This window comes from Oncorhynchus masou, unplaced genomic scaffold (genome assembly GCF_036934945.1).
Source record: "Oncorhynchus masou masou isolate Uvic2021 unplaced genomic scaffold, UVic_Omas_1.1 unplaced_scaffold_648, whole genome shotgun sequence".
NCBI classification, from domain to species: domain Eukaryota; kingdom Metazoa; phylum Chordata; class Actinopteri; order Salmoniformes; family Salmonidae; genus Oncorhynchus; species Oncorhynchus masou.
In genome coordinates this window covers 93249-118248 of record NW_027012917.1, presented here as the reverse complement: position 1 = coordinate 118248, position 25000 = coordinate 93249, and the positions used below count along the sequence as shown (strand labels likewise).

Genomic DNA, 25000 nt, shown 5'->3' with positions numbered 1-25000 from the left:
GATGGACAGAGAGACGGAGAGGAAGGTAGAGGACCCCTGGGGCAGGGGGATGGACAGAGAGACAGAGAGGAAGGTAGAGGACCCCTGGGGCAGGGGGATGGACAGAGAGACAGAGAGGCCTCGTTGATGTCTCTGTTCACACACACCCTGAGCAGGTCCTCTGGAAGGTCTCCTCCATCGTTGATTCCTCTGTTCATGGAGATGAAACGCTCCACGGCCGGCTTGTCCTTCACATTGGGGTTGTGGAGGCTGGTGTTCAGCATGATGATGGCAAACGACAGGATGTAACAGGTGTCTGGAGAAAAACACACACACACACACACACACACACACACACACACACACACACACACACATACATACATACAGACACACACACAAGCATTCAGGCACACACACAGGCACACATTTGCAAATTGGGAGCCCAACATTGTCATACAGATAGATGCCTGGACACAGTCCCAGAAACAAACAGCACCGTCTCCATTACAACCAAAACACTGTTATTGGACACGTGAATATAGGAGTGGATTTTATTTATTCACCACACAGCCGACACACAATTTATACAGGAGTGATTGACGGTCAGCTGCAGAGCTCGCAATTATAAAGTGTTACCACGACAACTTCTGACAAGATTCTCCGGGACAATAGGATCAAAACATGTAAATGACTGGAGCTTAAAGGACAGGGGACTAGATTCAGAGAGAGAGACCATGTTAAGGAAGAGAGTGAGCTGGACCGGCATGAAAGAGCGTGTTGGTCGCTCAGTCTGTGTGTGTCGCTCAGTTTGTGTGTGTCGCTCAGTGTGTGTGTGTCGCTCAGTTTGTGTGTGTGTCGCTCAGTTTGTGTGTGTGTCGCTCAGTTTATGTGTGTGTCGCTCAGTTTGTGTGTGTGTCGCTCAGTTTGTGTGTGTGTCGCTCAGTTTGTGTGTGTCGCTAAGTGTGTGTGTGTCGCTCAGTGTGTGTGTCGCTCAGTTTGTGTGTGTCGCTCAGTTTGTGTGTGTCGCTCAGTTTGTGTGTGTCGCTCAGTTTGTGTGTGTCGCTCAGTTTGTGTGTGTCGCTCAGTTTGTGTGTCGCTCAGTTTGTGTGTGTCGCTCAGTTTGTGTGTGTCTCTCAGTTTGTGTGTGTGTCGATAAGTGTGTGTGTGTGTCGCTCAGTTTTTGTGTGTCGCTCAGTCTGTGTGTGTGTCGCTCAGTCTGTGTGTGTGTCGCTCCATGTGTGTGTGTGTCGCTAAGTGTGTGTGTGTCGCTCAGTTTGTGTGTGCGTCGCTAAGTGTGTGTGTGTGTCGCTCAGTTTGTGTGTGTGTGTCGCTCAGTTTGTGTGTGTGTCGCTAAGTGTGTGTGTGTGTCGCTAAGTGTGTGTGTGTGTGTCGCTCAGTTTGTGTGTGTGTGTCGCTCAGTGTGTGTGTGTGTCGCTCAGTGTGTTTGTGTCGCTCAGTTTGTGTGTGCCGCTCAGTGTGTGTGTGTCGCTCAGTTTGTGTGTGTCGCTCAGTTTGTGTGTGTCGCTAAGTGTGTGTGTGTCGCTAAGTGTGTGTGTGTCGCTCAGTGTGTGTGTGTCGCTCAGTATCTGTGTGTGAGTGTGAGTATGTGCCTTTGTGCATGTGTGTGTGCATACGTGTGTGTGTGCGCATGTGTGTATGCAGGCGTGCGCAGAGAGACAATGTGGTCAGGCTGGCTGACACAGCAGTAGCACTTTCCATTATCTGTCCTGTTTGTCTCAGAGAGAGAAGACCATGAATTATTCACATCCATCTGCATCCATGTAACAAGCAGCCGTCTGGACACGATGTCCCTGTGAACACACCAAACACCCTTCCAGTACACACCCCACCAGGCCTGGGTTCACACACCCCTACCTGTGGACTGGAAGACGCCAGGGTTGCACTGGCAGTATCTCTGGGCGAAAGCCTCCATCATGCGGTCGATCTTCTGGGCCTCGCCAGGCAGCCGGAAGCTCCACAGGAACTGCCTGTCGGGGGAGGGGAAAGAGAGGTCAGTCAGTAGTTGAAAAATGGTATTGCTGACTTTGTCTAAATACCAAATGGCACTCTATTTCCTACGTAGTGCACTTCTTTTGACCAGTAGGTTGATACACATATCTAGACGACTAAAAGCCTTTGTTATCTACTGATGAGGGTGTGAAAGCGGGACCATTGTTTCTCATGTAAAGTAAGTAAGCCTTGTCTGAGCCAGAACAACTCCTGTTTGCTTTATCTAACTTAGTGAAATGCACTGACAGGAAGTCTCTTTATCTAACTAAGTGAAATGCACTGACTGGAAGTCTCTTTCTCTAACTTAGTGAAATGCACTGACTGGAAGTCTCTTTATCTAACTTAGTGAAATGCACTGACTGGAAGTCTCTTTATCTAACTTAGTGAAATGCACTGACTGGAAGTCTCTTTATCTAACTTAGTGAAATGCACTGACTGGAAGTCTCTTTATCTAACTTAGTGAAATGCACTGACTGGAAGTCTCTTTATCTAACTTAGTGAAATGCACTGACTGGAAGTCTCTTTATCTAACTTAGTGAAATGCACTGACTGGAAGTCTCTTTATCTAACTTAGTGAAATGCACTGACTGGAAGTCTCTTTATCTAACTTAGTGAAATGCACTGACTGGAAGTCTCTTTATCTAACTTAGTGAAATGCACTGACTGGAAGTCTCTTTATCTAACTTAGTGAAATGCACTGACTGGAAGTCTCTTTATCTAACTTAGTGAAATGCACTGACTGGAAGTCTCTTTATCTAACTTAGTGAAATGCATTGACTGGAAGTCTCTTTATCTAACTTAGTGAAATGCATTGACTGGAAGTCTCTTTATCTAACTTAGTGAAATGCACCTTCTGGAAGTCTCTTTATCTAACTTAGTGAAATGCACTGACTGGAAGTCTCTTTATCTAACTTAGTGAAATGCACTGACTGGATGTCTCTTTATCTAACTTAGTGAAATGCACTGACTGGAAGTCTCTTTATCTAACTTAGTGAAATGCACTGACTGGAAGTCTCTTTATCTAACTTAGTGAAATGCACTGACTGGAAGTCTCTTTATCTAACTTAGTGAAATGCACTGACTGGATGTCTCTTTATCTAACTTAGTGAAATGCACTGACTGGAAGTCTCTTTATCTAACTTAGTGAAATGCACTGACTGGAAGTCTCTTTATCTAACTTAGTGAAATGCACTGACTGGAAGTCTCTTTATCTAACTTAGTGAAATGCACTGACTGGAAGTCTCTTTATCTAACTTAGTGAAATGCACTGACTGGAAGTCTCTTTATCTAACTTAGTGAAATGCACTGACTGGAAGTCTCTTTATCTAACTTAGTGAAATGCACCTTCTGGAAGTCTCTTTATCTAACTTAGTGAAATGCACTGACTGGAAGTCTCTTTATCTAACTTAGTGAAATGCACCTTCTGGAAGTCTCTGGTATCAGTCTTTATCTAACTTAGTGAAATGCACCTTCTGGAAGTCTCTTTATCTAACTTAGTGAAATGCACTGACTGGAAGTCTCTTTATCTAACTTAGTGAAATGCACTGACTGGAAGTCTCTTTATCTAACTTAGTGAAATGCACTGACTGGAAGTCTCTTTATCTAACTTAGTGAAATGCACCTTCTGGAAGTCTCTTTATCTAACTTAGTGAAATGCACTGACTGGAAGTCTCTTTATCTAACTTAGTGAAATGCACTGACTGGAAGTCTCTTTATCTAACTTAGTGAAATGCACTGACTGGAAGTCTCTTTATCTAACTTAGTGAAATGCACTGACTGGAAGTCTCTTTATCTAACTTAGTGAAATGCACTGACTGGAAGTCTCTTTATCTAACTTAGTGAAATGCACCTTCTGGAAGTCTCTTTATCTAACTTAGTGAAATGCACTGACTGGAAGTCTCTTTATCTAACTTAGTGAAATGCACTGACTGGAAGTCTCTTTATCTAACTTAGTGAAATGCACTGACTGGAAGTCTCTTTATCTAACTTAGTGAAATGCACTGACTGGAAGTCTCTTTATCTAACTTAGTGAAATGCACCTTCTGGAAGTCTCTTTATCTAACTTAGTGAAATGCACTGACTGGAAGTCTCTTTATCTAACTTAGTGAAATGCACTGACTGGAAGTCTCTTTATCTAACTTAGTGAAATGCACTGACTGGAAGTCTCTTTATCTAACTTAGTGAAATGCACCTTCTGGAAGTCTCTTTATCTAACTTAGTGAAATGCACTGACTGGAAGTCTCTTTATCTAACTTAGTGAAATGCACTGACTGGAAGTCTCTTTATCTAACTTAGTGAAATGCACTGACTGGAAGTCTCTTTATCTAACTTAGTGAAATGCATTGACTGGAAGTCTCTTTATCTAACTTAGTGAAATGCATTGACTGGAAGTCTCTTTATCTAACTTAGTGAAATGCACTGACTGGAAGTCTCTTTATCTAACTTAGTGAAATGCACTGACTGGAAGTCTCTTTATCTAACTTAGTGAAATGCACCTTCTGGAAGTCTCTTTATCTAACTTAGTGAAATGCACTGACTGGAAGTCTCTTTATCTAACTTAGTCATATGCACTGACTGGATGTCTCTTTATCTAACTTAGTGAAATGCACTGACTGGAAGTCTCTTTATCTAACTAAGTGAAATGCACTGACTGGATGTCTCTTTATCTAACTTAGTGAAATGCACTGACTGGAAGTCTCTTTATCTAACTTAGTGAAATGCACTGACTGGAAGTCTCTTTATCTAACTTAGTGAAATGCATTGACTGGAAGTCTCTTTATCTAACTTAGTGAAATGCACTGACTGGAAGTCTCTTTATCTAACTTAGTGAAATGCACTGACTGGAAGTCTCTTTATCTAACTTAGTGAAATGCACTGACTGGAAGTCTCTTTATCTAACTTAGTGAAATGCACTGACTGGAAGTCTCTTTATCTAACAGCTTTATCTAACTTAGTGAAATGCACTGACTGGAAGTCTCTTTATCTAACTTAGTGAAATGCATTGACTGGAAGTCTCTTTATCTAACTTAGTGAAATGCACTGACTGGAAGTCTCTTTATCTAACTTAGTGAAATGCATTGACTGGAAGTCTCTTTATCTAACTTAGTGAAATGCACTGACTGGAAGTCTCTTTATCTAACTTAGTGAAATGCACTGACTGGAAGTCTCTTTATTTAACTTAGTGAAATGCATTGACTGGAAGTCTCTTTATCTAACTTAGTGAAATGCACTGACTGGAAGTCTCTTTATCTAACTTAGTGAAATGCACTGACCGGAAGTCTCTTTATCTAACTTAGTGAAATGCACTGACCGGAAGTCTCTTTATCTAACTTAGTGAAATGCACTGACCGGAAGTCTCTTTATCTAACTTAGTGAAATTCAGTGTGTCGGGGCTGGTATCAGTGTGTCGGGGCTGGTATCAGTGTGTCGGGGCTGGTATCAGTGTGTCGGGGCTGGTATCAGTGTGTCGGGGCTGGTATCAGTGTGTCGGGCTGGTATCAGTGTGTCGGGGCTGGTATCAGTGTGTCGGGGCTGGTATCAGTGTGTCGGGGCTGGTATCAGTGTGTCGGGGCTGGTATCAGTGTGTCGGGGCTGGTATCAGTGTGTCGTGGCTGGTATCAGTGTGTCGTGGCTGGTATCAGTGTGTCGTGGCTGGTATCAGTGTGTCGGGCTGGTATCAGTGTGTCGGGGCTGGTATCAGTGTGTCGGGGCTGGTATCAGTGTGTCGGGGCTGGTATCAGTGTGTCGGGGCTGGTATCAGTGTGTCGGGGCTGGTATCAGTGTGTCGGGGCTGGTATCAGTGTGTCGGGGCTGGTATCAGTGTGTCAGGGCTGGTATCAGTGTGTCGGGGCTGGTATCAGTGTGTCGGGGCTGGTATCAGTGTGTCGGGGCTGGTATCAGTGTGTCGGGGCTGGTATCAGTGTGTCAGGAAGTAAGTAGCCTTCCACAAGTCTTGGCTAATACTGGAACAGCTCATAGAAGCAGGAGTCTATCTTGTGTTTCTGTAGACTGAAGCAGGTGTATAGGTACACTCCCTGGAAAAGATCCTAGTCTACTTCAGCTTGATGTACAGGTACACCCCATAGACAGGAGGATAGTCTACTTCCTGTTTCTGTAGAGAGGCAGCTTGATGTACAGGTACACCCCATAGACAGGAGGATAGTCTACTTCCTGTTTCTGTAGAGAGGCAGCTTGATGTACAGGTACACCCCATAGACAGAACACTAGTCTACTTCCTGTTTCTGTAGAGAGGCAGCTTGATGTACAGGTACACCCCATAGACAGGAGGATAGTCTACTTCCTGTTTCTGTAGAGAGGCAGCTTGATGTACAGGTACACCCCATAGACAGGAGGATAGTCTACTTCCTGTTTCTGTAGAGAGGCAGCTTGATGTACAGGTACACCCCATAGACAGAACACTAGTCTACTTCCTGTTTCTGTAGAGAGGCAGCTTGATGTACAGGTACACCCCATAGACAGAACACTAGTCTACTTCCTGTTTCTGTAGAGAGGCAGCTTGATGTACAGGTACACCCCATAGACAGGAGGATAGTCTACTTCCTGTTTCTGTAGAGAGGAAGCTTGATGTACAGATACACCCCATAGACAGATTGTGGACTACAGATAGATGATTGTGGACTACAGGAAAAGGAGGACCGAGCACGCCCCCATTCTCATCGACGGGGCTGTAGTGGAGCAGGTTGAGAGCTTCAAGTTCTTTGGTGTCCACATCACCAACAAACTAGAATGGTCCAAACACACCAAGACAGTCGTGAAGAGGGCACGACAAAACCTATTCGCCCTCAGGAAACTAAAAAGATTTGGCATGGGTCCTGAGATCCTAAAAAGGTTAATAATAATAATAATAATAATAATGACAACGTTAGGTAACTATAGAACAACACTATATCAGGAGGATAATGACAACGTTAGGTAACTATAGAACAATGCTATATCAGGAGGATAATGACAACGTTAGGTAACTATAGAACAACACTATATCAGGAGGATAATGGCAACGTTAGGTAACTATAGAACAACACTATATCAGGAGGATAATGACAACGTTAGGTAACTATAGAACAACACTATATCAGGAGGATAATGGCAACGTTAGGTAACTATAGAACAACACTATATCAGGAGGATAATGACAACGTTAGGTAACTATAGAACAACACTATATCAGGAGGATAATGGCAACGTTAGGTAACTATAGAACAACACTATATCAGGAGGATAATGGCAACGTTAGGTAACTATAGGACAATGCTATATCAGGAGGATAATGACAACGTTAGGTAACTATAGGACAATGCTATATCAGGAGGATAATGACAACGTTAGGTAACTATAGGACAATGCTATATCAGGAGGATAATGACAACGTTAGGTAACTATAGAACAACGCTATATCAGGAGGATAATGGCAACGTTAGGTAACTATAGAACAACACTATATCAGGAGGATAATGGCAACGTTAGGTAACTATAGGACAATGCTATATCAGGAGGATAATGACAATGTTAGGTAACTATAGGACAATGCTATATCAGGAGGATAATGGCAACGTTAGGTAACTATAGGACAATGCTATATCAGGAGGATAATGACAATGTTAGGTAACTATAGGACAATGCTATATCAGGAGGATAATGACAACGTTAGGTAACTATAGGACAACACTATATCAGGATGATAATGACAACGTTAGGTAACTATAGGACAATGCTATATCAGGAGGATAATGGCAACGTTAGGTAACTATAGGACAATGCTATATCAGGAGGATAATGGCAACGTTAGGTAACTATAGGACAATGCTATATCAGGAGGATAATGACAACGTTAGGTAACTATAGGACAATGCTATATCAGGAGGATAATGACAACGTTAGGTAACTATAGGACAATGCTATATCAGGAGGATAATGACAACGTTAGGTAACTATAGGACAATGCTATATCAGGAGGATAATGGCAACGTTAGGTAACTATAGGACAATGCTATATCAGGAGGATAATGACAACGTTAGGTAACTATAGGACAATGCTATATCAGGAGGATAATGGCAACGTTAGGTAACTATAGGACAATGCTATATCGGGTGGATAATGACAACGTTAGGTAACTATAGGACAATGTTATATCAGGAGGATAATGGCAACGTTAGGTAACTATAGGACAATGCTATATCGGGTGGATAATGACAACGTTAGGTAACTATAGAACAACACTATATCAGGATGATAATGACACCGTTAGGTAACTATAGAACAACACTATATCAGGATGATAATGACAACGTTAGGTAACTATAGGACAATGCTATATCAGGAGGATAATGACAACGTTAGGTAACTATAGGACAATGCTATATCAGGAGGATAATGGCAACGTTAGGTAACTATAGAACAATGCTATATCAGGATGATAATGACAACGTTAGGTAACTATAGGACAATGCTATATCAGGAGGATAATGACAACGTTAGGTAACTATAGAACAACACTATATCAGGATGATAATGACAACGTTAGGTAACTATAGGACAATGCTATATCAGGAGGATAATGACAACGTTAGGTAACTATAGGACAATGCTATATCAGGAGGATAATGGCAACGTTAGGTAACTATAGAACAATGCTATATCAGGATGATAATGACAACGTTAGGTAACTATAGGACAATGCTATATCAGGAGGATAATGACAACGTTAGGTAACTATAGAACAACACTATATCAGGATGATAATGACAACGTTAGGTAACTATAGAACAACACTATATCAGGATGATAATGACAACGTTAGGTAACTATAGAACAACACTATATCAGGATGATAATGACAACGTTAGGTAACTATAGAACAACACTATATCAGGATGATAATGACAACGTTAGGTAACTATAGGACAATGCTATATCAGGATGATAATGACAACGTTAGGTAACTATAGGACAATGCTATATCAGGAAGAGGTTTTGATATAAGTCTGTGCTTTGGCTCACTGGAGAGTCAGAGACGTTTTGAGTGTGTGTGTGTGATTTGTAGAAGCAATTTGTACGGGGAGGGGGGGGGTTGGTTATAAAGCCCCACTGGGAGGCTCTTACCTCAGTGCCTGGATGGTTATAAAGCCCCACTGTGAGGCTCTTACCTCAGGGCCTGGATGGTTATAAAGCCCCACTGGGAGGCTCTTACCTCAGGGCCTGGATGGTTATAAAGCCCCACTGGGAGACTCTTACCTCAGGGCCTGGATGGTTATAAAGCCCCACTGGGAGGCTCTTACCTCAGGGCCTGGATGGTTATAAAGCCCCACTGGGAGGCTCTTACCTCAGGGCCTGGATGGTTATAAAGCCCCACTGGGAGGCTCTTACCTCAGGGCCTGGATGGTTATAAAGCCCCACTGGGAGGCTCTTACCTCAGGGCCTGGATGGTTATAAAGCCCCACTGGGAGGCTCTTTCCTCAAGGCCTGGATGGTTATAAAGCCCCACTGGGAGGCTCTTACCTCAGGGCCTGGATGGTTATAAAGCCCCACTGGGAGGCTCTTACCTCAGGGCCTGGATGGTTATAAAGCCCCACTGGGAGGCTCTTACCTCAGGGCCTGGATGGTTATAAAGCCCCACTGGGAGGCTCTTACCTCAGGGCCTGGATGGTTATAAAGCCCCACTGGGAGGCTCTTTCCTCAAGGCCTGGATGGTTATAAAGCCCCACTGGGAGGCTCTTACCTCAGGGCCTGGATGGTTATAAAGCCCCACTGGGAGGCTCTTACCTCAGGGCCTGGATGGTTATAAAGCCCCACTGGGAGGCTCTTACCTCAAGGCCTGGACCAGGTTCAAGTCGGTAAATTCATGGAGCTCCACAAAGTCATGGAGGACCTGGAGGTTGAACTCATCTCTGTAGGGAAAATAATAGAATTTGTTTAGTAACGATTTTCTGAAATCATTGTTCAATTATTGGAGTGTAGAGACGCAGACACAAAAAATGACAAACAGACAGACATTTAGACACACAGCCAGACACACAAATGCTCGTACACACACACACGTATGTATATGCTCACACAATCAATAAAAACTGGGGGAGGGACACACACACACACACGGTGACACCTCTAGCATGACATCACTCTTCTTGACATCTGTGGCCTTTGGAGTTAGTGATACTCCCCCTGAGATAGACAGGAGGCCTCCCAGGACCTATCCCTGACAGGGTCAAAACCAGCTCTGCCCTGGGGGATTCCTGACCAATCAGGGAGAGCACACACACAGTCTGCCCCTCCCCCACTGGAATCAGAAATCTCTTTATACCAATTGGACAGAGCAGAGCATCCATTGGGCCGTTGGGGGGAAAGGGCCGTTGGTGGAAAGGGCAGTCGGGGGAAAAGGGCCGTCGGGGGAAAAGGGCCGTCGGGGGAAAGGGCAGTCGGGGGGAAAAGGGCCGTCGGGGGAAAAGGGCCGTCGGGGGAAAAGGGCCGTCGGGGGAAAAGGGCCCGTCGGGGGAAAGGCCCGTCGGGGGGAAAGGGCCGTCGGGGGAAAGGGCCGTCGGGGGGGCCGTCGGGGGAAAGGGCCGTCGGGGGAAAGGGCCCGTCGGGGGGAAAGGGCCCGTCGGGGGGAAAGGGCCCGTCGGGGGGAAAGGGCCCGTCGGGGGAAAGGGCCCGTCGGGGGGGGAAAGGGGTTGTGCCTAACCTGACAGAGGAAAGTATGTGATCTGGAAATGGGACATATTTAACAGGAAAGAAGTGACGTCCTTCTGAACCACACACACACAGAAACACAAAAATGACAAACACACCCCCCCCCCCTCACACAACCACATAAAGAGATGTAGCATGCATCTTGCCCCCACTGACCTCTCCCCAAGGTAGTCTCCGATGGCGGTCTTGTTTAGCCCCTCCCCCTTGTACAGGAACTGGGCGATGTCAGAGCTGGTGTGCTTAAGCAGGTCGTTCTCAATCAGGAACTTAATCCCCTGAGAAAATACAACATATATCCCGTGTCAGACCCTCGTTACAACGGGGGCTTTCCAGGTCGTATTGTTTGTAGCCGTGCGGCACATATCAAAAGTTTGAAATCATATTTTAGCTAAATCGGGGGTGATCCCGACCGAGACTCAAACACGGGTACGATCCATACCATAATGTCAAGAGGATGGAACCTCCTGATTGATGAGGTTGCTAGGCGTTTGGTTGAGGTCACTACAATTGTTATTGTGGTTACTGAAACGTCAAACACTTCTCCACACATTGTCAGATCTGACAGTTGGCTCAGTGGTAATGCAAAAAACCCACCACCTGGAACAGCACAACTATATCAAACCCACAGGACACATTCAGAATGTCTATTTCCCTACAATTCAACTCTGAACCTGGAAGCCAGTTGCATTGCCTTGTTTCCTTGTTCCCCTCTAACCAGGGACTGATTTAGACCTGGGACACCAGGTGGGTGGAATAAGGACCAGGTAGAACAGAACCAGCAGGATCCGGACCTCGTAGGGTCAGATGTGAATAACCCTGGGCTGGGATTCACAAACGCATCGTAGCACTAAGATCATCTTTCGTGCATTTAGTTTCAATAGAATGAAGAGGATGTTGGTGCTGCGATGCTTTTGGGTAACCAGCCCTGGTCTATTTGATACTCACCTTTTTAGGGTCCATGTTGAATTTCTTTCGGCCCATGGCCACTTGTTTGTTCCTCTGCATGTTTTTCCTGCAACATTAAATCAAATAGAATCTAATGAAATTGTATTTGTCACATACACGGAACCAACAACGCAAAGTAAGAAAATATGTGCTAAATAAACTAAAGTAAAAGAAAAAAGTAACACAACAAATAACAATAAGGAGGCTATATACAGGGGGTACCGGTACTGAGTCAATGTGAGGGGGTACCGGTACTGAGTCAATGTGAGGGGGTACCGGTACTGAGTCAATGTGAGGGGGTACCGGTACTGAGTCAATGTGAGGGGGTACCGGTACTGAGTCAATGTGAGGGGGTACCGGTACTGAGTCAAAGTGAGGGGGTACCGGTACTGAGTCAAAGTGAGGGGTACCGGTACTGAGTCAATGTGAGGGGGTACTGAGTCAATGTGAGGGGGTACCGGTACTGAGTCAATGTGAGGGGGTACCGGTACTGAGTCAATGTGAGGGGGTACCGGTACTGAGTCAATGTGAGGGGGTACTGAGTCAATGTGAGGGGGTACTGAGTCAATGTGAGGGGGTACCGAGTCAATGTGAGGGGGTACCGGTACTGAGTCAATGTGAGGGGGTACCGGTACTGAGTCAATGTGAGGGGGTACTGAGTCAATGTGAGGGGGTACTGAGTCAATGTGAGGGGTACTGAGTCAATGTGAGGGGGTACTGAGTCAATGTGAGGGAGTACCGGTACTGAGTCAATGTGAGGGGGTACTGAGTCAATGTGAGGGGGTACTGAGTCAATGTGAGGGGGTACTGAGTCAATGTGAGGGGTACTGAGTCAATGTGAGGGGGTACTGAGTCAATGTGAGGGGGTACCGGTACTGAGTCAATGTGAGGGGGTACCGGTACTGAGTCAATGTGAGGGGGTACCGGTACTGAGTCAATGTGAGGGGGTACTGAGTCAATGTGAGGGGGTACTGAGTCAAAGTGAGGGGGTACTGAGTCAAAGTGAGGGGGTACCGGTACTGAGTCAAAGTGAGGGGGTACCGGTACTGAGTCAAAGTGAGGGGGTACCGGTACTGAGTCAATGTGAGGGGGTACCGGTACTGAGTCAAAGTGAGGGGGTACCGGTACTGAGTCAATGTGAGGGGGTACCGGTACTGAGTCAATGTGAGGGGGTACCGGTACTGAGTCAAAGTGAGGGGGTACCGGTACTGAGTCAAAGTGAGGGGGTACCGGTACTGAGTCAATGTGAGGGGGTACCGGTACTGAGTCAAAGTGAGGGGGTACATGTACTGAGTCAATGTGAGGGGGTACCGTTACTGAGTCAATATGAGGGGGTACAGGTGCTGAGTCAATGTGAGGGGGTACCGGTAGTGAGTCAATGTGAGGGGGTACCGGTAGTGAGTCAATGTGAGGGGGTACCGGTATTGAGTCAATGTGAGGGGGTACCGGTACTGAGTCAATGTGAGGGGGTACATGTACTGAGTCAATGTGAGGGGGTACAGGTACTGAGTCAATGTGAGGGGGTACATGTACTGAGTCAATATGAGGGGGTACAGGTACTGAGTCAATGTGAGGGGGTACCGGTACAGAATCAATGTGAGGGGGTACATGTACTGAGTCAATATGAATGGGTACTGAGTCAATGTGAGGGGGTACCGGTACTGAGTCAATGTGAGGGGGTACCGGTATTGAGTCAATGTGAGGGGGTACAGGTACTGAGTCAATGTGAGGGGGTACAGGTACTGAGTCAATGTGAGGGGGTACCGGTACTGAGTCAATGTGAGGGGGTACTGAGTCAATGTGAGGGGGTACTGAGTCAATGAGAGGGGGTACCGGTACTGAGTCAATGTGAGGGGGTACCGGTACTGAGTCAATGTGAGGGGGTACTGAGTCAATGTGAGGGGGTACTGAGTCAATGTGAGGGGGTACTGAGTCAATGTGAGGGGGTACATGTACTGAGTCAATGTGAGGGGGTACCGGTACTGAGTCAATGTGAGGGGGTACTGAGTCAATGTGAGGGGGTACTGGTAGTGAGTCAATGTGAGGGGGTACAGGTACTGAGTCAATGTGAGGGGGTACCGGTAGTGAGTCAATGTGAGGGGGTACATGTACTGAGTCAATGTGAGGGGGTACCGGTACTGAGTCAATGTGAGGGGGTACAGGTACTGAGTCAATATGAGGGGGTACAGGTTCGTCCAGGTAATTCAGGTAATATGTACATGTAGGTAGGGGTAAAGTGACTATGCATAGATAATAAACAGAGAGTAGCAGTAGTGTAAAAAGGGGGTCAATGCAAACAGTCCGGGGATCCATTTGAATAATATGAAATGAATTAGAGATTATTATTGTATCCCCCATCTGTGATGCTGTCAGGGCTGGTTTCCTGGATACAGATTACATTGGAGCAGTTCTAACTGCCAAGGTGATGACAAAATGTTCAATTCATGAAAGTATTATTGCACTACAAAACACTTTCAGAGGAGATCTTCCATATGCTTTTCAGTCCAGCGCCAGACTTAACCAGGGTCTGGGAAACGGCCCCACGAATAAGTGTTTGTGTGATGCCATGTAAAAATTGTCTTTTGTATTTTCATTTCAAATCACACACATTGATCTCCATGATCAATTTACTCATCTCACATTGGGTCAATATTATGTGTTCATTCACTTATTAGTTCAAATAATACTTTCATGAATTGAACATGTTGTCATCACCTTGGCAGTTAGAACTGCTCCAATGGGCCACTGATGACAACATTCAAGATGAAATGGTGACTCAACGATAAGCACTCTTCACTATCACCATGCTTATGTCACCTTAACCCGGCTAGCCAAAGGTCACCAGACTTCCTCTTTGATGACTTCTTTCCCCCAGCATTCCTTTGGCTATTGTCATTGGGAACTACAGTACTCCCCAGCGTCAGTTATAACAGATGACCACTATTGAACAACGGCCCATTTCCAACGCTACAGGAGTTGGTTAGTCACACAAACAAAAACAACAGTTTCACCACCTGATTGTCTTTGACACATGGGCTGGTTAACACTCAGATGACTCAGAAAGCGAGCTCTTTATACAACTTAGTAAATGGCCAGAGCAAACAAAAGTGTATGTCGGAAAAAGAAGTGGGTGGTGGAATGGGATCCCCCTCAACTTGAGTACCCCACGGCCCACACTCCAAAGTACCCTTCACTTCTTCCCTCCCTAGGGACCCTCCACTGTCTGCTCTACCCAAACACCTCTGCATTATTGAATAGCCCCCCCCCCCTCCATCACGGTGGGCGTGGCTGATCAAACATTTAAAAGCACTAGTCAGTGTGTGCGTGTATGTGGCGGTGTGATTGTGTGTGTGAGCACATGCCTGTGCGTGCGTGGTGTTTTGGGGAGGGGAAGAGGGTTGGTACCATCTGGACAGTAAGGTATAAATATTTAACAACAGTCATTTGCTAAGTTACTGGAATAAAAAACAAAGAAGCAATTTGGACTGTCGGAGATAGGAGATGGTAAGGAACCCTGAAGAACCCTAAGGAACCCGGAAGAACCCAAAAAACACAAGAAATCCTTCCTGAAGAACCACAAGGAACCCTGAAGAACCTTAAGGAACCCTAAGGAAACCTGATTCCATACTGTTACACACTCACCTCTCCTCTGTGGAACCCAGGTTCTCGATCTCACTGGTCACTTCTGCTATCTCATTCTTCAGACGCTGGAAATCAGAGAGAGGGGGGGTTAGGACCAAACACACAGAGCATTACACTCAGTCTGCTGTCCCAGAACAGATTGTGAGGTTCCAGAACATTCTATTTCTCCTCCAGACCCGTCAGTGCCCAGTCTGTGCCCACTGCTGCCACCATGCAGTCTCCCCATAAGCCCTAACCAATACTGACACTAACCACTCCAATCTAATATCAACCGGATGTGTACGTGCCCTGCAGCAGGCCTCTCTTTCTCCCAAACACTTTCTTCTTTACAAACCACATTAAAAGGGAGGAACATTGGTGAATGACCTCCATACACATGGAGTACAGAGCAGGACATTTGATTATTTTGGGGTTATGTTTGGGAGATTAATGGAGATATTGCAGATTCTGCCTTTTCTGACAGCTCTGTGAGAGCCCAGTTCCAGAGAGGGAGGGTGGGATGGTGACGGGCCAGACTGGCAGTCACCAGTCCCATACGAGGGCGAAACAGGGTGGAGACTGGAGGGGGGACTACATCATGATGGCATGGGAGACACAGCTAATAAAGAGAGGGTGTGAGATCTCTCGCCCTCCTGCGTTGTCATCATAGCCAGCCAGACCAGGGGATGCTAGTGTCACATGGACCATGTTACTGAGAATGACCGGGGTCACCGGACACACCACAGAGGTCACCAGACACACCACAGAGGTCACCAGACACACCACAGAGGTCACCAGTGCTTTGCGCTCTTGGTAAGACTAGCCTGGATAAATAAAGGTAAATGAAAGATAAGATACCATGGAGAGGCAACGTTAACATGTAGTGTAAGAAATACATGTATTAATTCACCTCCCTGCCTTGATATGAGCTTCACTGACTGACACAGTAGATGAAGGGTGGATGAAGGACTCTGCATGTCTCATGGGAACTTAGCTAACCCCATTCTGGCTGGGTGTGTGAGGAGTGACACCAAATGAAATGATCTAGTCATTTTACAGCTCTTAATGCTCTTCCAAGACCTGGGTTCAAATAGTATTTGTCTTTCAAATTCCTTGCTCAATCAAACACTCCTAGTATTTGACAGAAAAACAAATCCTATTTGACCCAGGTCCCTTGACCCTATTTATCTACTGTTAGTCCCCCTACTGCTCACACTCCCAGTCAACCACTAACGAGTCCACATACAACTAGCTAGGCTTCATCTCAACATAGTCAGGTTACTGAAGGGTGTCCTGCACTTTGTGGGGGGGAAGGGCCACATTCTTCATGGGCCATAATATCTGGAGGATATATGCAGTCTCTATGCAGTGAGGGGTACCTGGAGGATATATGCAGTCTCTTTGCAGTGAGGGGCATCTGGAGGATATATGCAGTCTCTTTGCAGTGAGGGCATCTGGAGGATCAAGGCAAGGAGGAGCTAACTGGCAGGTGAAGTCAATATTTCATCCAAAAGCAGAGGAGAGGACAGAGAGCCTGCAGAGGGCCTGCTGGGTCAACGCCTCCCTCTACACCCCCAAGACCTCCCCCTACACCCCAAAGACCTCCTCCCTACACCCCCAAGACCTCCCCCCTACACCCCAAGACCCCCCCCTACACCCCAAGACCTCCCCCTACACCCCAAGACCTCCCACTACACCCCAAGACATCCCCCACCCACCCCCAGACCTCCACACTTCCACCCCTCTAAAGCAGGGCTGCGTTCAGCAGGGCACAACATTGTGGAACGCTCAGATGTATTAGATCCGTGCCTCTCTGACTAGAGACAGTGGTATGTTTCTCGTGACATGGCTGGAGCACTGGGGGTGATGATTTAACAGGTTTGGAAAGGAGAGACAAATCCTACCAACGGACTTCTACTGACTTTACACAACTAAGGATCCGTGTATGTCTGGAACACATTATGATACTGGGAGATGCGGATACTGATGTAACCCCCAATACAACTTAACACACCTCCTCCTCCACACACACACACACACACTCCTCCTCCCCACACACACCTCTCCTCCTCCCCACACACACACCTCTCTCCTCCTCCACACACACACCTCTCTCCTCCTCCCCACACACACCTCTCCTCCTCCCCACACACACACACCTCTCCTCCTCCCCACACACACACACCTCTCCTCCTCCCCACACACACACACCTCTCCTCCTCCCCACACACACACACCTCTCCTCCTCCCCACACACACACACCTCTCCTCCTCCCCCCACACACACCTCACACACCTCTCCTCCCCCCACACACACCTCTCCTCCTCCCCACACACACACCTCTCCTCCTCCCCACACACACCTCCCTCCCCACACACACCTCTCCCCCCTCCCCACACACACACCTCTCTCCTCCTCCCCACACACACCTCTCCCCTCCTCCCCCACACACACCTCTCCTCCTCCCCACACACACCTCTCCTCCTCCCCACACACACACCTCTCCTCCTCCCCGCACACACACCTCTCCTCCTCCCCACACACCTCTCTCCTCCTCCCCCCCCACACACACCTCACACACCTCTCCTCCCCCCACACACACACACTCTCTCCTCCTCCCCACACACCTCTCCTCCTCCACACACACCTCTCCTCCTCCACACACACACACACACACACACATCTCTCCCCCTCCCCACACACACACACACATCTCTCCCCCTCCCCACACACACACACATCCTCCTCCTCCACACACACACACACATCCTCCTCCTCCACACACACACACCTCTCCTCCTCCACACACACAAACACACACCTCTCCTCCTCCACACACACACACACACACCTCTCCTCCTCCACACACACACACACCATCTCCTCCTCCACACACACACACACACACCTCTCCTCCTCCACACACACATCTCTCCTCCTCCACACACACACACACACCTCTCCTCCTCCCCACACACACCTCTCCCCCTCCCCCCACACACACCTCTCCTCCTCCACACACACACACACCTCTCCCCCTCCCCACACACACACACCTCTCCCCCTCCCCACACACACCTCTCCTCCTCCACACACCTCTCCCCCCCCCCCCACACACACACACACACACTCTCCTCCTCCACACACACACCTCTCCTTCTCCCACACACACACACATCTCTCCCTCTCCCCACACACACACACACCTCTCCCCACACACACACCTCTCCCCCTCCCCACACACACACACACCTCTCCTCCTCCACACACATACACACCTCTCCCTCCCCACACACACACACACCTCCTCCTCCTCCACACACACACCTCCTCCTCCACACACACACACCACACACACACCTCTCCTCCTCCACACACACACACACCTCTCCTCCTCCACACACACACACCTCTCCTCCTCCACACACACACACACCTCTCCTCCTCCACACACACACCTCTCCTCCTCCACACACACACACCTCTCCTCCTCCACACACACACACCTCTCCTCCTCCACACACACACACCTCTCCTCCTCCACACACACACACACACACACACACATCTCTCCCCCTCCCCACACACACACACACATCTCTCCCCCTCCCCACACACACACACATCCTCCTCCTCCACACACACACACACCTCTCCTCCTCCACACACACAAACACACACCTCTCCTCCTCCACACACACACACACACACCTCTCCTCCTCCACACACACACACACACACCTCTCCTCCTCCACACACACATCTCTCCTCCTCCACACACACACACACACCTCTCCTCCTCCCCACACACACCTCTCCCCTCCCCCCACACACACACCTCTCCTCCTCCACACACACACACACCTCTCCCCCCACCCCACACACACACCTCTCCCCCCCCCACACACCTCTCCTCCTCCACACACCTCTCCCCCTCCCCCCCCCACACACACACACACACCTCTCCTCCTCCACACACACACCTCTCCTTCTCCACACACACACACACATCTCTCCCTCTCCCCACACACACACACCCTCTCCCCACACACACACCTCTCCCCCCCCACACACACACACACCTCTCCTCCTCCACACACATACACACCTCTCCCCTCCCCACACACACACACACCTCTCCTCCTCCACACACACACCTCTCCTCCTCCACACACACACACACACACACACACCTCTCCTCCTCCACACACACACACACCTCTCCTCCTCCACACACACACACCTCCTCCTCCACACACACACACCTCTCCCTCCTCCACACACACACACCTCTCCTCCTCCACACACACACACCTCTCCTCCTCCACACACACACACCTCTCCTCCTCCACACACACACACCTCTCCTCCTCCACACACACACACCTCTCCTCCTCCACACACACACACCTCTCCTCCTCCACACACACACACCTCTCCTCCTCCACACACACACACCTCTCCTCCTCCACACACACACACACACCTCTCCTCCTCCACACACACACACACACCTCTCCTCCTCCACACACACACACCTCTCCTCCTCCACACACACACTCTCCTCCTCCACACACACACACACCTCTCCTCCTCCACACACACACCTCTCCTCCTCCACACACACACCTCTCCTCCTCCACACACACACCTCTCCTCCTCCACACACACACACCTCTCCTCCTCCACACACACACACCTCTCCTCCTCCACACACACACACCTCTCCTTCTCCACACACACACACCTCTCCTCCTCCACACACACACCATACCTGAATGTCTTCCAGCAGCTCTTGCTTGCGTCGGCGGATGTTTTCCAGCTCATGCTGCTCCTCAGGGGTGAGGTCATCTGGCACTGTGGGGACACAGAGAGAGAGGTTAGGTTTGGGTATCCCAAAATACTCACAGAACACACCTTCCTGGGCCCTATCGTTCTCACTGTAGCCTGCCTGTTCCCTTAGGCAGGGTCATGAGACAAACCTAGCAAAAAGAGATTGAAGGCTCTGAGTAGGGTCTGGGAGCCTAGAGAGAAAGAATGAGGAGAAAGAGAGGAAGAGAGACAGAGAGAGAAAGAACAAGGAGAAAGAGAGGAAGAGAGACAGAGAGAGAAAGAACAAGGAGGAAGAGAGGAAGAGAGAGACAGAGAAAGAACGAGGAGAAAGAGAGGAAGAGAGACAGAGAGAGAAAGAACAAGGAGGAAGAGAGGAAGAGAGACAGAGAAAGAACGAGGAGAAAGAGAGGAAGAGAGACAGAGAGAGAAAGAACAAGGAGAAAGAGAGGAAGAGAGAGACAAAGAGAGAAGGAAATAACTAGAGGAGAGGGTGAGAGGTCTGTTTTGGAAGAAAGACAAATCAATAACCGACAAAACACTGAAAGCTAAGGAGAAGATAAGGCTTCCTGCATACCGAGCCTTAGCCTACATTAGAAGGCAGTCAGGAGGACAACAGTCCAAGAGAAAGACTTGACATTTCCCAGCAGTACAGGGCAGCCTGCCAGAAGCCTACTGCCCATGTTTACAAACACTCCAAGAACAGTCAAGTCCACAGCACATCACAGTGAAGCAATAAGACAGCGTTTCCCCAGTTTCATTTACAAGTGGGTTGAAAAGGCAACACTACAACACCACCAAGGGCCTAAAATTAAACCAATTGAAACCAAATGATTTTAGACAGGGGGAAACAATGCCTATACAGTGTGGTAGGAAGCACTGCAACAAGCCAGAACAACCCTACCCCCTTCACACAGATAACTCCACCTGCCAGGACATGATGCCCTAGTTCAGCACTAACAGCTCCGCCTCATGTCTGACATCACATCCACCACCAACACCACAAAGGGCAACACACAGGATGAAGGTTCTGTAATGGTTCACACTAGACATGCTCTATACTGCACTCTGAGGGATCCTCTGGTATGTGTGTACCAGCTCAGTAGAAGTGAAATATAAGCCCAGGACTGCAGTGTCAGGACAGCAGAGTCAGGCCAGCAGTGTCAAGACAGCAGAGCCAGGACAGCAGTGTCAAGACAGCAGAGCCAGGACAGCAGTGTCAGGACAGCAGAGTCAGGCCAGCAGTGTCAAGACAGCAGAGCCAGGACAGCAGTGCCAGGACAGCAGTGTCAAGACAGCAGTGCCAGGACAGCAGTGCCAGGACAGCAGTGTCAGGACAGCAGTGCCAGGACAGCAGTGTCAGGACAGCAGTGTCAGGACAGCAGTGTCAAGACAGCAGTGCCAGGACAGCAGTGTCAAGACAGCAGTGCCAGGACAGCAGTGCCAGGACAGCAGTGTCAGGACAGCAGTGCCAGGACAGCAGTGTCAGGACAGCAGTGCCAGGACAGCAGTGTCAGGACAGCAGTGCCAGGACAGCAGTGTCAGGACAGCAGTGCCAGGACAGCAGTGTCAGGACAGCAGTGCCAGGACAGCAGTGGCAGGACAGCAGTGTCACTGCCTGTATGGTTATTTTTAGCTTCCCCCGGGCCAAGGACTGAGGGAGAAGCAAGCTGTCCTGAATGATTGGGCTGCTCTGTGTGTGTGTGTGTCAGGGCCATTGAAAGTAAAGGAGAGAGCCATTCCTATACAGCACTAACCAAAGGTGACACCATTCACAACACAACAAATCATTTCATACATGTTGAGACAACAAGACACTTTCCTCAACAATCAACGATCCATGTCTGAGTCTCTCAAACCCAATGGATCAACTTCCTGTTAAAACACAGGCGTTAAGAACGGTGGTTCCTGTACCCACGGCCTCTCTATGGGGGTGTGAACCTGCTGGTGACCCCTCTCCTCCCTCAACACCCAGCTGGAGGTCCATAGGTCAAAGATCATGGGCTGTGGTTGACCCCGGTGGGGCTCACTAGAAGACTAACAAGCCCAGGAACGGGGAGGGATGGAGACCAGTGTGTATTTATGGATACAGATCCAACACAAGGATCTATGGGGAAAGAGCTCAGCAGGAAAGAACAAGTTATGTATTTTTGAGACACAACACACACACACACACACACACACAACACCAAAGCATGTATGCGCGTGCATGCACGAATGTCCACACCAAACGTGCCCCCCCCCTCATAATTCATGACACCTACCACAGGGGCTTCACTCAAGGCTGAGAAAATACTCATGTAAAAGCTAAATATATGTGATCTGGAAAATGCTGAATTTATCTGAAATTCCAACCGAAAACAAACACAGAAATCAGAGGGCAAAATTAAAATGCATCATTTAAATATTGAAAGTAACTGTCAAACCCAATAGCTTGATGAGAAGAACACTTTGAATCCCAAACTAGAATGTCTGGTCATTTTAAACAGGGATAATAGACTACAGGGGTCATTAAGAATGACAAGGGTTTCTGATTGGACAAATCCAGGTAGTTCCTCCCTGTTTCAGTTAGTTTCTATTGGGTTTGGTGTCTAATGAACTTGACCAAGGGTTCTTCCTCAGCCTCGTCCACCTTTCAACAGTAACGCTGGAAACCGGCCGCACAGATGCCTCCAAAATTCTCAAAGTATCCATGACAACCGCCCGCCCGCCCGCCCGCCCGCCTAGGCTAAGACATTGACCATGTCTGTTAGACACACAGCTAAATAAATACTGAATGGCCCTAAATACTGTACACACTAGAGGTCAACCGATTATGATTTTTCAACGCCGATACCGATTATTGGAGGACAAAAAAAGCTGATACCGATTAATCGGCCGATTTTTAAAATGGATTACAACAATACTGAATGAACACTTATTTTAACTTCATATAATACAGCAATCAAATCAATTTAGCCTCAAATAAATAATGAAACATGTTCAATTAGGTTTAAATAATGCAAAAACAAAGTGTTGGAGAAGAAAGTAAAAGTGCAATATGTACCATGTAAGAAAGCTAATGTTTAAGTTCCTTGCTCAGAACATATGAAAGCTGGTGGTTCCTTTTAACATGAGTCTTCAATATCCCCAGGTAAGAAGTTTTAGGTTGTAGTTATTATAGGAATTATAGGACTATTTCCCTCTATACCATTTGTATATCATTAACCTTTGACTATTGGATGTTCTTATAGGAACTTTAGTATTGCCAGTGTAACAGTATAGCTTTCGTCCCTCTCCCCGCCCCTTACTGGGCTCGAACAGGAACACATCGACAACAGCCACCCTCGAAGCAGCATTACCCATGCAGAGCAAGGGGAACAACTACTCCAAGACTCAGAGCGAGTGACGTTTGAAACCCTATTAGCGCACCCCGCTAACTAGCTAGCCATTTCACATCACATCGTTACACCAGCCTAATCTTGGGAGTTGATAGGCTTGCAGTCATAAACAGCAGAGCTGCTGGCAAAACGCACGAAAGTGCTGTTTGAATGAATGCTTATGAGCCTGCTGGTGCCTACCATCGCTCAGACTGTTTTATCAAATCATAGACTTAATTATAATAACACACAGAAATACGAGATTTAGGTCATTAATATGGTCGAATCCGGAAACTATCACCTCGAAAACAAAACATTTATTCTTTCAGTGAAATACGGAACCGGTCTAAATATTCCTGTTACATTGAACAACCTTCAATGTTATGTCATAATTACGTAAAATTCTGGCAAATTAGTTCGCAATGAGCCAGGCGGCCCAAACTGTTGCATATACCCTGACTCTGCGTGCAATGAATGCAAGAGAAGTGACACAATTTCACCTGGTTAATATTACCTGCTAACCTGGATTTCTTTTAGCTAAATATGCAGGTTTAAAAATATATACTTCTGTGTATTGATTTTAAGAAAGGCATTGATGTTTATGGTTAGGTACACGATGGAGCAACGACAGTCCTTATTCACGAATGCGCACTGCATCGATTATATGCAACGCAGGACACGCTAGATAAACTAGTAATATCATCAACCATGTGTAGTTATAACTAGTGATTATGATTGATTAAGTTTAATGCTAGCTAGCAACTTACCTTGGCTTCTTACTGCATTCGCGTAACAGGCAGGCTCCTCTTGGAGTGCAATGTAAGGCAGGTGGTTAGAGCGTTGGACTAGTTAACCATAAGGTTGCAAGATTGAATCCCTGAGCTGACAAGGTAGTTCTGCCCCTGAACAAGGCAGTTAACCAACCGTTCCTAGGCCGTCATTGAAAATAAGAATGTGTTCTTAAATGACTTGCCTAGTTAAATAAAGATAAATAAAGGTGTTTAAAAATTATTATTATTATTTTTCAATAATAATAAATCGGAAAATTTGGCGTCTAAAATGACCAATTTCCAATTGTTATGAATACTTGAAATCGGCCGTTCCGATTAATCAGTCGAACTCTTGTACACACGCGCACACACACATACTGTACACGCGCACACACACACACACCACACACACTGCTGCTGATAGGCCGAGTAGGAATCCTAATCCAATAGGGCAGATTTTACTTCATGGCGTGTCACATTTCATGGGCCTCATCTACCATCGATTGTCCAAGTGAATGTCACGCTGAGTAAAGCCAGAGCAGTGCTGTGTGCTTAGCAGACACCACAGGATATTACCTCCTCATCCTGAAAGAGAAGTCATACTGGCTGGATGCATCAGGGGAAACAGCATACAGAGACACACACTGCATTCCTGGCTTGACTGGTAGGGACAGTTAGAAGAACATCACAAGACCCAGAGAGAGAACGAACTAAAGAGAGAGAGAGAGAGACAGAGAACGAACTAAAGAGAGAGAGAGAGAGAGACAGAGAACAAACT

At 47.4% G+C, this 25000-nt stretch overlaps 1 protein-coding gene across 2 annotated transcripts in view; it reads right to left on the bottom strand.

The window, feature by feature from the left end:
- LOC135536667 (cytohesin-1) overlaps nt 1-25000 on the bottom strand; it is a 68302-nt gene that overhangs the window by 15323 nt on the left and 27979 nt on the right. For both annotated transcript variants that reach the window (XM_064962920.1, XM_064962922.1), the window contains exons 2-8: nt 20038-20120; nt 15284-15348; nt 11642-11708; nt 10853-10971; nt 9817-9897; nt 1858-1970; nt 147-295 (exon numbers count right to left, since the gene is read on the bottom strand). In XM_064962920.1, coding sequence (XP_064818992.1) covers nt 147-295; nt 1858-1970; nt 9817-9897; nt 10853-10971; nt 11642-11708; nt 15284-15348; nt 20038-20120 — 677 coding nt within the window. The remainder of the gene's footprint in view (nt 1-146; nt 296-1857; nt 1971-9816; nt 9898-10852; nt 10972-11641; nt 11709-15283; nt 15349-20037; nt 20121-25000) is intronic.